Raw genomic sequence first — 13,923 nt, forward strand, 5'->3', positions numbered from 1 at the left:
CTTACAACAAACTCTTCCTTTTTGTTCTCATACAGACATCCATCTCCACTATAGCCGCATCCCTATTTTCTTTCCCCGATTTTATTAGTCCCTCCGTCCTAATTTATGTGATATAGTTTGACTGGGCACGGAATTTAAAAATAAAGGAAGACTTTTAAATTTTGTGATCTAAAACAAGCTAAAAATATTTGTATGCTTATAAATCACCTCGTTAAGCGTAAAAAGTAAAGTTTAACGTTAAATTATTGCCAAATAAGTAAATGTATCATTTTTTTTTAACAGACTAAAAAGAAATGTGTATCACATAAATTGGGATGGGGGAGTAGTACATTTAAATTCCACTCGTTGCAAATCCACCACATCTTTGGATCCTTCACATCTTCCATGGACCTACTGAAACGTCATGGCCAAGAATATATAATTAAAAGTAATCCCATTTTATTGGAAATATTTTCCAACTATCCCCCGCCTAAAAATTACCTAAAATTTGTGGCTAGGATTTTCCTCTTCCTATCTTGATCACTTCTCGTGAGGAATGGTAGGGGTGATCAAAAAATTAATTGTTAGATGATATATTGTAGCTTCACATCTGCAGTTCTGGCACTATCTATTTATTTTGATAAATAAATGATAACGCGTGGCTTCATTTTTAAACTTATAAAGGTTCATATTTCAATAATAGAGGATGATATTCTTTTTTTAAAACATCCGTATCTCGATTATGTTGCCCTACTCTGCATATTATTTAAAATATAGAAATTGGTAGAGTGGACTACTAAAAGAAACCACACAAAAAAATTGCTACTATTGAATATTGTTGCATACAAAATATATTCTAAATACTCAGAGGACATTACTAATACTACTTGCAAATTAAATAAATCCTTAGAGTTAAGTTGAACTATTCAACATATATAGTTTAGTTTATCCATTTTTTTGGGTTTTATTGTTCGAGAACGCGTTCAGCTTTGTTAGTGACAACATTCTCCAACAACGGAGGTGGCAAAACCAAAAAAGACAAACTTAAAAGTGTGTTTGGTAGGAAGGAAAATGTTTAATCGCGGAAAATATTTCCTTAGAAATAAGTGATTTTCTTATTTATTTTCTGATGTTGGTGCGTACGTAAGCAAGCAAGAAATATTATTTCAAAAACATTTATGTATAATCGCGAAACACTATGATGTGGGGGGTGTAGAGGTAGGGCTATGGGGGTGGGGGTGGGATGGGGTGTGTTACAGGATTGGAGGAATGCAAGCTATATAATGTCACTTATGAAACTTGGTTAATTCCCTACTTCCATTAGCGTATCGATATTTCTAATTTTTTAAGGAACATGTTTATTTTTCTTTTCATTTTTCCAAATTTTTTTTACCACAAATATGAAAAAATCGGAGAACATTCATAACATTTCTGCCTACCAAACACACCCTTATTTTTACTAGTTTACTAGTTACTCTATCAATTGTTATCTAGAAGAAATTAAGGTATCCTCAACTAACATTACTATAAACTAGTTCAACTTCCATTCTTATGTAGATCTTCTCACCCTCTCCTTAAATACAGACACCCTTAACAATATCACAACCAAATTATAGTCTTTCATCACAAATTAAATCACCATGGAAACCACAAAAGAACCTCAAGTGTCAACTGCTTCAACATCTTTTTATGCCCCTCTACTTATCTCCATGATAGGCATATTAGCCTCAGCTTTAGCATTAGTAATATACCACTTGATCTTAACCAAATATTGCCCTATTAGGAGAAATACACAACAAACCATAGACACTAATCTTCTAAGGGCAATCCCCGAGCCTCAATTACCCAAAGGAGTAGACAAAAAGATTTTGGAAAAAATCCCTATCATAGCTTATAATTCAATCCATAAAAAAAGTCTATTTCGTGTAGATCAAAACGAGTGTGCTGTTTGTTTAGGCGAATTGGAGGATCAAGAATTGGTCCGTTTGTTGCCTAATTGCCGGCACGTTTTTCACGTGCCATGTGTCGATAAGTGGTTCGTGGAGCACGCTAGTTGTCCCGTTTGCCGTGCTCCAATAACAGATGCAGAAACACATGTCATGTATTTATTGGATCTACTGTCGGAAATTAATTTAAATGGAGAAAATGGAGTCATCGATCGTGAAAATTGTTCTTCTTCTTCATCACAAGTACAATCTCATGGGATGCTTCGACATTGTGTATCGTTGGTAGTGTCTAAAGAGAGGAGAACAATATCATCATCACAAAGAAGATTATTAGTTGCAGGGTTGAGGAGATCATTGTCTATGGATCACAATTATTACAATAATCACGAAGGTGATTCATCATTATGGAGCAAATCAACCAAATTATTGAGATCTTTGTCACGACTTGGTAGGGGAAAAGGAAGTCAAATTATTCCCTACTGACCGGGTTCAAATCTCATCGGAGGCAAATATACTAATTAAGTGAGTTTTTCCTGATTTGTTTAAGTCATGGTGAACAAAGTTACTCGGTATCTATGCTGATGGAGGTAACATCCCGTGAAATTAGTCAAGGTGCGTGCAAGTTGATCCGGACACCATAATTATATATAAAAAATTATTCATTCTCTCTCAGTTCTTTATCAAATAGTAGCTTTCTGGTGCTAGAAATATGTTCAATAAATTGATGATAGACTAGGAACTGAATTAGTTTTAGATATTTACTCCTTCCCCCTTGCCCTTGGATTTTCGAGGCTGTCACAAACCAAACTTAATGAATTTTAACATGTCCATCTACAAACTCCGTTGCGTAAAAATTGCATGACCTCTGAATCAGTAGGCTTCCCAAAATGGATTAATTCTTCATGTATAATATTTCTTTGTTAATGAATATTGGCTCATTGTCTCGTATACACACTATAACATTTGAAATTGTTGAGGTCATTATATATAACAACCAGTCATATTATGTTTGAGGTAAGATTCCATAAGGGCTAAGGCATTGGACCTGATACTTGCCATATCGGGAAATATTGGCAAAGAGCATTTTTAATAGTGCTATCTATTAATTAATATAAGCCACCATTTTAAAAAAAATTACTAACATTTAGTTCTTTTGATTTAAACCTTTTTTTTGGATAAAAATACTTCCAACTAAAATACGGAACAACTCCAGCCAACAGTGCTGCAGTTAGAAGCTTTGGCAAGGAGAACTCGAGCAAAACGTGTTGGAATTCAAAAAGTCCTTATTGGTGAAATTCCAAAGACAGTATGATGGGGTTTCGAACTTTTACAAGTGAAACTCTAGCATCATTCGAAAGAGTTCTAATTTGGCACCAGATTTCGCCAAATCGTTGCTGCTCCACGTTGGTTCAGTTTAGAACTTGCCAATAAGCAATTTTCCAATTCCTACAAGTTGATAGCATGGGTAGATTTAGGAATATCATTATGACGTGTTGATATTAGCTTCTTTTTTTAATATAGTGAATTCATGTATGAATGATCATTGTAGCTCGGAAACATGCTTAGAATGAAAGGTAATGTAGCAAGTTTATAATTTCGTAGTAATACTGGCTGGCAAAATCACGAACATTGAGGAATTGGAAAATAGCATAGTAAGTTGAAACTCAAGTAATGATTCATGGGGTTCAAATATCTATTGGAGGTTTAAAACCAAAGAAGGATTTATACATTCAAAAATTTGCTGGAGCTTCAAAACTAAGTACGGATTCAAACCTTTATAAATTCAAGACCAAAGAGCTCTTCACGGGGTTCAAAAATTTATAAATTCTTCCATGTTTTCTATAAATTCTTCTGTGTTTTAAGTAAAGTAATTTTTCCCGAATTTTATTTTCGCATTAAAGTGTGACTATTTCCCTATTTCTTTTTCGAATTTGTGGCTACAAACTCATACTGCACCACGTCCAGAAACTGGTCATTCCATCTAACTTTTACGAACAGATCTTATGTATGGGCCAGGCCCATACCGATTTTGGCCTCCACAATACATTCTGTGTGTAAAGTGAAAAAGAGTCACTGACAGGTAGGGGTGTTCATGGTTCGGTTTGGGTCGGTTATTGGTTAAAACCATAACCAAACCAATTTAATGCTTTAAAAACGTCTAAAACCATAACCAAACCAAGTAAAATAATAACCACCGGCTTGGTTATTGTCGGTTTGGTTCGGTTTGGTTTTTTCAATTTATGGATTAGCCGTGATAATTCAAATATTCTTCTACATTCTTCAAATTCTTATGTTTTTTTTCACTCCACGACGCAGGGCGAACCACGCATATTGAGAAATATACGCTTCACGGGTATATAAAATGAAAAGAGATAGTATTTTTACTTTTTACCCTTGCCACGACTTATTGTAGTTGAAACTGGATTGTTGGGCTTCGGACATACGCTTTTAAGACATGCTTAAAAATAAGTAAACCAAAATTAAATTAATAATTAAAAGGTATAAAATATCTTTAATTATTTATGAAAAGTTAATATTATACATATAAATAATTATAAATTTTATGTATATAATTATCGGTTTGGTTCGGTTATTTATTCGGTTATTTTTTACTATAACCATAACCAAACCAAATATTATCGGTTTTCAAATTTAAAACCAAACCAAACCAAACCAAACCAAATGTCGGTTTTTTTTATTCGGTTTGGTTAAATTTTCGCTTTGGTTTTGGTTTTAACCAAAACTCATGACCCTAACGATCGGGTAAAGGATAACTTACATAAATAATTATCGTTTCTAGGCTTCTAACCATAGTAGCTATTTTTTACTTAATTACATTAGCTGTGTTGGGTATTTGGTTTGACATCAAATGTAGCAAAGGAGAGGTCCAGATCAAGAGGATCAATGGCACGACATTTGTAGACTTCGTCCCTTGTGTAAAATGAAACAAAGTGCCATTTTGAGGCACACTAGAGAATAAATTGAATCAGCATTTTAGGTGCAGTGGCCTTATAATGGTTGTTGTTAGAGACTTTAATCCTCCTCAATATTAATCATCTTGGATCTAGCTCTTCTCCATTTTCATTCTCTCCATTTTCCTCCAGTTCTAGCTTAGATTAGAGACACATGACAGAGGTTAAAAATAATGATTATGATTTAATTGACTAAAATGAAGCCCTAACCATCGTTTTCTTTTCTTTCTCTTACCCTGTACTTAATATAAACCCTTGCAGTTACAACTTCTATTTGCATTTTTTCTTTGTTTTCCTTAAATCCCAGTGTCTTATAATAATTTGTTTTAGCAAGAAAATACAGCCAAAAAAAAGATTGAAAGAAAAAGACAAGTCTGTTCTGATTACCAGTGAGCGATTTAAAAAGTGATTAATTGGGACCATAAGCCATTTTTCCTAAAGATTATTCTACAGGAGATTGATTAAGTCCGTGAGCACATTGAGATTTAAGGAAAACAAAACAAAAAATGATGGGGTAAAACTGCGGGAAAACTATAGGAAGAGAGAAAAGTTCTAATAAATTTATTTGTGGACAAGTTATTAATTATCTAAATCATAGTTAGAGCTTCATTTTAGTCAATTAAATTATAGCCATTAATTTTAACATATATCATGTTTCTCTAATCTAAGCTAGAACTTGAAAAAAATGGAGAGAAATCAGAAATGAAATGAAGTGGAGCATGATCCAATCATCTTGATATGCAATTGGGAATTATTTGTTGGTCGGTTTCACTAAAATTTCCGGCCAGCACTTTGAAACCACAAAAAAATTACTTGTAGAAATTTTATATAGCTTATAAATATCTAAACATCATTTTCTTAATTTACATTTTATCGGCGAATAATTTCATTTATTAATTAAAATGAAGTCGATCATCCAAACAAAAATGGAAAGAAATGTTGCTATATATATATATATATATATATATATATATATATATATATGCATCGTTGGCGTAAATATAATATTTCTAACAAAGGCTATATCCCTAGTCTTAGTTGTCCACTTTCTCCCCATTTTCATGGCGGGATCCTCCAAGTAATATGAAGGAGGATATACAATAAAAGATACTATGTTAGTGATAGGTCCCAAAGCTCCGGAGAAAAAAAAAAAAAAGTACTACTAGTTTCTCCCTAAGCTCAAAGGCTCAATCCTTACCCCATTTTCCACGTCAAAAGTACAAAAATTAATTGCACTAAAGGGCGTGTTTGTTATGACAGAGAATACTTTTCAGAAGAAATATCCAATACATACTCTCTAAAATTTAGAAACTACTTAAAATGGATTATAAGAGAAAAACATAATCGAAGAAAGTCATTTCCCTTTTCAATGGAAACATGTTTTTGGTATTCGGTTGCCACGGAATTAACTTACTTTTTCCTTCATATAAACAGACCCTAAACAAAACTATCCTAAACTAAAAGGAAGTGCGTTGTGATTATAACTTGTAAGTATTGTGATTATAACTTGTAAGTATTTAATCTTGATGTTTACGCTAAATTAAAAAAATTAACCTTAATTAGCAAATAAAATTAAATTGAGAAATATATATTACTTGATCATGACTAAGTAAGAAATTTGTCAATAAAGCCATATTTTTTTTATGTGATATAAACATCATCTGCGGCTAAGATTTTACCCCTAGTCTATATGATATGTACTTTAGTACATGAATCACAATGGCCTTTTACGTTATGTAGTCCAATCTTTAATTTTTTTTTCCTTTTCTTTTTGCTTAATCAAGCAAAGAGATACAAGATGCTTCTCTACCCTACTTGCACATGAATTTGAATCTTTTCCATATATTGTGGATTAAATGTCAACCTCAAAATTAATTCATTATGATTACCAAAAGAAAGAAGGAGAAATAATTAGCAAATTCAATACCAACCAAACCGACTGATTCGACATTATTGGATGGGATCATCACATCACATTGTAAATCCATCACCCTTTAATTTGTAGCAGTTTGCCTAATAATTCGGCTCCACGTATTATATTAGGAAAATCTTTATGTTCAAAACATAGCTTTCAAACAAACAATCACAAGGTAAATGACCAAAAGAAAGAAACCCAAATATTAATTAAGTAGAATATTAGGAAAAGATTCATAAATATTCATTTTTCAGTTCCTGAAATTAAAAAATAGTCACTATATCCCGCAGTTTTAAATTTTATAATTGAACTACCTGTGGAATATAAAACTCTAGGACAATAATTAGTTTTTGAAAACAAGACCGAAATGTAATCGGTGGATGCTATTTCCACAAAATATTACTATCAAGTATCAAGAAACCAAACTAGGTAGAATGATAAGAAAGTTGATTTGCATGCATTAAACAAAGTAAAAGGTTCTTCCTTTATGTAAACGGCCCATGTGGGCTGGTGGACCAATGAAAACTATAAAACGAACTCCAACAAACACTTTGCCTTTTAATTTCTTAATTAATTAATTGATTACAATGTACAATCTTCCAACTTTCTAATATAACAAATTGTGCATTATTGCTTTCTCCTACAAGAGAATTTTTTTTCTTCTTCTTTTCAAAGACCACACCATCCTCAAAAGGAAACTTCATCAACCTTTACAACCCCCCTTATGTGACCTCTACAATAATGAGTTGTATAAAGATATTTTTTAAAGGGTAGTTAAATTATTATTTTGGTTAATTATTATGTTAAGAACCAAGGGGTGCTCTATGAGGAATGCCCTTTCTTCTTCTAGCATTTGAAGGGGGTGGAGGTGGGGTGGGTGGGTATATGTCATGTTCTAAGCCTTCACGCAATTGATTTCCTCCTCTTGATGATATGCCTTCACCTCTTTGCAATGCTACTTCATTCTTGGCATCTAAGATAAAGCTTGCATCTCCATTCCTCTTTATTCCTACAAGCTAAGTCATTAAAAACAAATGATATATAGTCCCAAAATGTATACAACTCATCTTTCAAGATTACTTCATCATAACTTCAATGGGAAGATTAAATTGGCCTATAATGGTGATGATTGATGAACCACTATATACAATGTATGCCTTGTGTGCCCGAAAAAGAAAATGTAATAATAGCATTAAAAAAATTGGTTAATTGGTTATTCTTGAAAAGGATGGGATGGGTATCTATTTATACCTCCCTAGCTCTCCATGTGGCTACTCTGGTAATCAGTAGCGGAATAAGAGATTTTGATCAAGAGATATAGAACGATGAAAGAATTGGCTGGTATACCGGAATTCGAACATACGACTTAAAACAATATTCTTAAACCAATTTTACTACTATACTACAAATTTCCTTATAAGTAAATTCAATATTTTATATATAAACAAGACGAACCAGATTCAATTGAACCCCTCAATAAACGTAGCTTCATCTTTTCAATATGTTTTATAACAATCCAAGGCTACATGTTTTTGAGTTGTGAACTTATGATGTGAGGACGGTGGAGTGATATATTCTTTGGTAGGGAGTTACAATCAAGGATGGTAATCAAGATGTGAAATATGTGGGACATGAATCATAAATCATGGTGTATGAATAATGCAATGCAATGCCATTGCCAAAATAGCTAGATAAAATGAAGTAATCGAGAATAATAACAAAATTAAGAGATTAATTTTAACTAAATAATTAGTAATTTACCTTACATCCGAGAGAACAGAAACGAAAAGTGTCCAAAAGGCTTCTTCCACATATTTCACAAACGTGAGAACTTGCTTTGCCACTACTCTTTGGTTGTGGCCTTTCATTTAGAAACAAAACTCTTGCACTGTTGATTACATATGTCTGCACTCCACTTATATCCAATACCTTCTGAATCTCTGAGACTCTTACCACATCATGATATGAAGATCTCCTTATCTATTTCATCCAATGCAAGAAAAAAAGAAAAAAAGATACACACACATTACAAATTTCAACCACATGTGGTGAAAAAGAAAATGTCAAAACCACATACCTACTTTCTTTTTTCTAGGTAAAAATGAAACCCAAGGATAGTTACTTACTATGTAAGAAAAGATACATTCCAATAATCAAGACAAGATTATCACATAGGTGGAATTAGATTTTTTAGTTTATGAATTTTGGACCATAATTTTTTTTTATTTACTGAATTTTGAATAGACACATAGTTTGAGTCACAGTTATCGAGTTTTACCGAGCCTGTAACTATCATTGCGGCTCCGACCCTGGATCATGATGATACTCATAATGCGAAGGTTTTAGATACCAAAAATTACTATGTAGTGAACTTTCTTTTGTACGAATTCAGATTAGTCGGATCATTACCTGAATGACTTGATGGTCTTTATGTTTGGATGAGCGGCAATAGAAGCAAAAAGCATTGTCATTGCAGTCCAAGCAGTACATATTACATTCACTACGTGCCGCATCACCGTGCGTCCGGCATATTGAGAAAAAAGCCGTGTTTAATAGAGGCTCTAGCCACGGTGGAACCAGCATTGTCATCAAATCTTCGACTATCGACTTAAAATGTCTATACAGACTAAGACCTTATTCAACCAGCGCGAATAATAAGCCAATGTGAATAAGTTGTCAAAAAGTTACTTGGATTCTTGTAATGATGGTTGAAGAATCAAGAACTAGAGAGAGAAAATTTAGAGAGAGAAAGAGAGGATTGTTAGGAAGTGGGGTTGGAAAGGGAAGAAGGGAAGGCCTAACCTAAACTAACAGCAACTTAAATTTCAACAATAAAAACAAAGGAGAACGATTTTATTAATGAAAGTAGATCTGACGGTTGACAAAAGATGAGGTGGCTGAGATTGATTTTCAACCGTTGGATGATGGGAAAAAAAAAAAGGCGAAGAGAGAAAGCGTATGTGTGAGTTAGGCGCTTACGCTAACTTTGGATGTTCTTTGCGTCTCTATGTAGGCAGAAAGGTCGGCCGTTAGGCTACGTCTAAGCAAAACAGCTGGTCACTAAACGACGTCGTTTGGATTTTGTTTTTATACAGATTTACACGTGTCGAGTTTTTAGTGGTGGTTGATGTGGGTCCTATGGTATGGTTTCTTGTTGCAAATTACGTCGAGATGAGAATGAGTGTTAATGTGACCTTTGAAGTTCCTAGAATGCCCTTTATTTTCTCAGTTATTACTCCCTCGGTCCCATTTTATACGAGGGCGTTTGATTGAGCACTGAGTTTAATGAATATGTGAAGATCTATAGAACTTGTGATCTAAAACAAGTTTTGAGTATTTGTATGATTGTAAATCATTTCATTAAGTAGAATATAAAAATATATCATTCTTTTTTTTGAACTGACTAAAAAGAAAGAGTGCCGTATAAAATGGGACTGTGGAAGTAGCATTTTTTGTCCTTAAGATTTGTAGTGTCTTGAGTATGGCTACTTTAATTCATAAGTTTTGGCAGCATGAATATTAAAATTAAAGATGAATGTAGGGGGAAGGTTGAAATTCGATAAAAACATTATTTATATTTAGTATTTATATAAATTTAATTTTTCGGCACGTGTATTTGCATGTCTAAATCAAGCAATGTACTGTACGGTTTTGATTAAATAGTTATACATGAAAAATAAAGTACAAGTTTCTATGAATGATTAAATTTCCATCCTTGACTTAATATATATTCTTGAATAGAAATGTTGATTACTTTTCTCGAATATAATCGGCTATCCCCAAATCAAAACCTCTCTCAAATAAATATAGTCTATTGATTCTAGAAACACATTACCAGTTTAATAAGTGTATGGTTATTAAGTGACAAATATTAGAATTATTGGAAATTCTCGCGAATATCTCAGTGGTTGAAGGATGCTTCAACGGGTGTAATATGATTATTTAAAAGGTAACAACCGATTGAAGCACAAAACTCTGAACCTACATAGTCAATTCAAATTGAACCAAAAAATACATATTTCTTTACCCATCTTCAAATCTATTACTTTGTTAATTAAGATTCCTAGGAAATAAGCTAATAAAATATAAGAAAGAGCTCATATTATTTTTTCAAGATTAAGTTATAAATTGAAATAGAAATGTATAGAAGCAGTTTAGGTTTGTTTTTATTATTTCACCTATCACTTTCAACCGTACTTAATTACTTAACTAACCATAAATTAAATAAAAGTATACTTTTTCAAAGTTCTGTTTAGGAAAAAAAATTGAAATTTCAGGGATTAGAAAGTGAGTAATATAAAAATAAAATACAAAACAAAAAAGAACAGCTGCACAGAGCTGCCGTCTTTGAGCAGCTTATGGAACTTCGTTGCTAGAGATAATTCTCCCACACAATTATGTAATATTTATTTAATATGGATCCTTAGAATAAAAAAGATTATGATATGCACATATTTTAATTCAATATATATAAGCACGCTCGTAGGCTACATAATTAAATATAGATTAAACCATGTGATGCGGCGGATGGGGTTGATTTTTACCGCTTCCTTCTTTAATCGTTTCGGGTTATTTGCGGGTGTGAAAAATCGACGAGTAGGAGCCTTTCCCCAAATGGAGCCTTACGCGATGCGAATCCGAATATAATCGGATTATAATGAGGATACCTGACAACATTTCGAAAAGAAAAAAAACAGATTAATTATTACTCTCATAATTTAATTTGGAAGTTACCATTCGGAGGTTGACGAGATAATTAAAAACATAAATCTTTTCTTACAGCCTATAATTTATATATCTACCTTTTTCAGTAGCAAAAACTTTCTTTTAACTTGCTAGCAAATTTTGTTTAGACATTCAAATTACTATTTCAATTGAGTATTTGAACATGTGATAAAATATTTTTAGAAACTTTCACTTTATATTTTAGAAAAACTTTTGTGTGTGTTCTCAAGTACTCATTAAGTAGATAAGTTAACCACTTAAAATATGTCACCTACTTGAATTGTATGCATTAACATTAATGAGTCGCAGAACTTCATACGTGCCAATTGAGCTGATGTGTATAATTTAAAAAAAAAAAGACATTATTTATATGATTAATTTAACTACCTAATGGACATTTGAAAACATGTACAAATGTTTTTCTAAAATTTCAGTTGAAAGTGTCTAGCAGAAACACTTTGTCATGTGTTCAGATGTTCAATTTGAACAAGCTATAGTTCAAGCGTTTAAATAAACGAAAAAGGGCATAAAATGCCCTTGAACTATTAGAATTGGTACAAAAATGTCCTCAATCCACCTTTGAGCCCCCAAATATCCCTGTCGTAAACCTATTGGGTCTATTTTGCCCATATTTTTAAAGGTCACGTTAAAATAAAATAATTAAATATTTTTTATTACGTGGCCAGATTTGATTGGCCCAAATTTAAACCCTTCCCAAATTAAAAAAAAAAATCCATCCATGACCCATATTTTGACCCTGCCCGTGTGAGAAAATCTCTACCACCACCATGTCATCTTCTAACTTGAAGCTTCAAGCTTCATTAATGACTTCCATGGAGTTTTTTGCTTCTTTCTTCAGGTTCTAAGCCCTAATTCGATGGTTATTCATGCTACCAACTTTAAAAATAGTATCACCCAATTGATTTAAACACCCAAATTTACAAATTTAGAAAATTAATCGAAAAGCTCCTTCAATGGCGGCTTTATTTCACTTCCTTAATGATTTTTTTTTCCAAGTATACTCAATCACACTTGAGCTTAAGAACCAAATTCCAACATACCAAGTTCAAATTGCCAACAAATCTCGAAATTAAATTTTCAAATTGAGGTCAATGGTCATCAATGAATGTCTAAGTTTTATGAAGGTTTCATGAGATTAAACAAGTATTTTTTTTATTTTTTATTTTGCAGTATTCAACTAAATTTCAACACAAATATGCTCAATAAAAACTTAAGATTAGATTTTTTTTTCCATTTAAACACTTAATGCGAGTTAATTTTTCCTTATTTTGATTTGTAATGAAATGAGTTAGAGGGTTTTCCAATTTGGTTTGTTAGGGATTTATTTGGGGTGGGTCAGGGTTTAGTTGGTGGATCGGGTTAAATGAGTTGAGAATTAATTAGTTTTAGTTAATTATATAACTATTCAATGAGAGGCTGCCACGTAATAAATGAAATGGTCTGTTAAAATAAGGGCAAAGTAAAGCCAATAGGTTAACTGCAAGGGTATTGGGGGCTCAAAGGTGGATGGAGGATATTTTTGTATCAATTCTAATAGTTCAAGGGTACTTTAGGTCCTTTTCCGTTAAATAAATAAAATTTAATGATAACTAGATAAGTGTGAAAGATTGTGAATGTACTAATCACTTGTTTGGTAGAAACACAAAATCGAACTTATTTTAAAAAGTACTTTTTTTTTTAAAGTACTTTTCAAAAAAGCACTTTTAGCGAAAAACAGTTTGTGTTTGGACAATTAATTTAAAAAGCACTTTTGAGCAACAATTAATGTTTGGCCTAGCTTTTAAAAAATGCTTCTATTTGTATTTTTCTCAAAAGTACTTTTCAAAAAAGTGCTTTTAGGCAAAAGCTGTTTTTTTTAGCTTCTGAAAAACTGCTTCTGCTACTCCCAAAAAGCACTTATTTTCTCCTAAAAGCTTGGCCAAACACCTCACTTTTTTTCAAATAAGTACTTATTGAAAAAATAAGTACTTTTGGGGGAAAAATAAGCTTGGCCAAACAAGCTATAAACCAGCAAATTATGAGCCACTTCAACTACGGTGCCGTTTGGCCATAAAAATTATTCACTTTTTTTCGGAATTTTTTTTCATTTTTTTCACTTTTGGGCGTTTGGCCATAAATATTCTGAATACAACTTTAAGTTGTATTTATGGCCAAAAAAATTCACTTTTTTTCAAAAAATATTCACTTTTCCCTCAAAAACTCAAAAAACTTGTTTTTCAAAAAAAAAAAATTCACTTTTTTACAAGTACAGTTCACCAAAAATTACAATTTCAAAAATTATGGCCAAACACAACTCCAACTTCAACTTCAAAAATTCCCAAAAAAATGAATTTATTTTTTATATTTATGGCCAAACGGCACCTAA

At 32.3% G+C, this 13,923-nt stretch overlaps 1 protein-coding gene across 1 annotated transcript; it reads right to left on the reverse strand.

The window, feature by feature from the left end:
* Positions 1-7,350: 7,350 nt before the first annotated feature.
* LOC132049671 (protein RGF1 INDUCIBLE TRANSCRIPTION FACTOR 1-like) lies at positions 7,351-9,804 on the reverse strand. The gene is made up of 3 exons (XM_059440567.1): positions 9,222-9,804; positions 8,574-8,792; positions 7,351-7,828 (listed from the first exon to the last, which is right to left on the reverse strand). Exons 1-3 carry the CDS (start codon positions 9,399-9,401, stop codon positions 7,616-7,618), a joined length of 612 nt encoding a protein of 203 aa, XP_059296550.1. The 5' UTR covers positions 9,402-9,804; the 3' UTR covers positions 7,351-7,615.
* Between the last annotated feature and the right edge of the window lie 4,119 nt (positions 9,805-13,923).

The sequence above is a fragment of the Lycium ferocissimum genome, chromosome 3, assembly GCF_029784015.1.
Source record: "Lycium ferocissimum isolate CSIRO_LF1 chromosome 3, AGI_CSIRO_Lferr_CH_V1, whole genome shotgun sequence".
Classification (NCBI taxonomy): Eukaryota; Viridiplantae; Streptophyta; class Magnoliopsida; order Solanales; family Solanaceae; genus Lycium; species Lycium ferocissimum.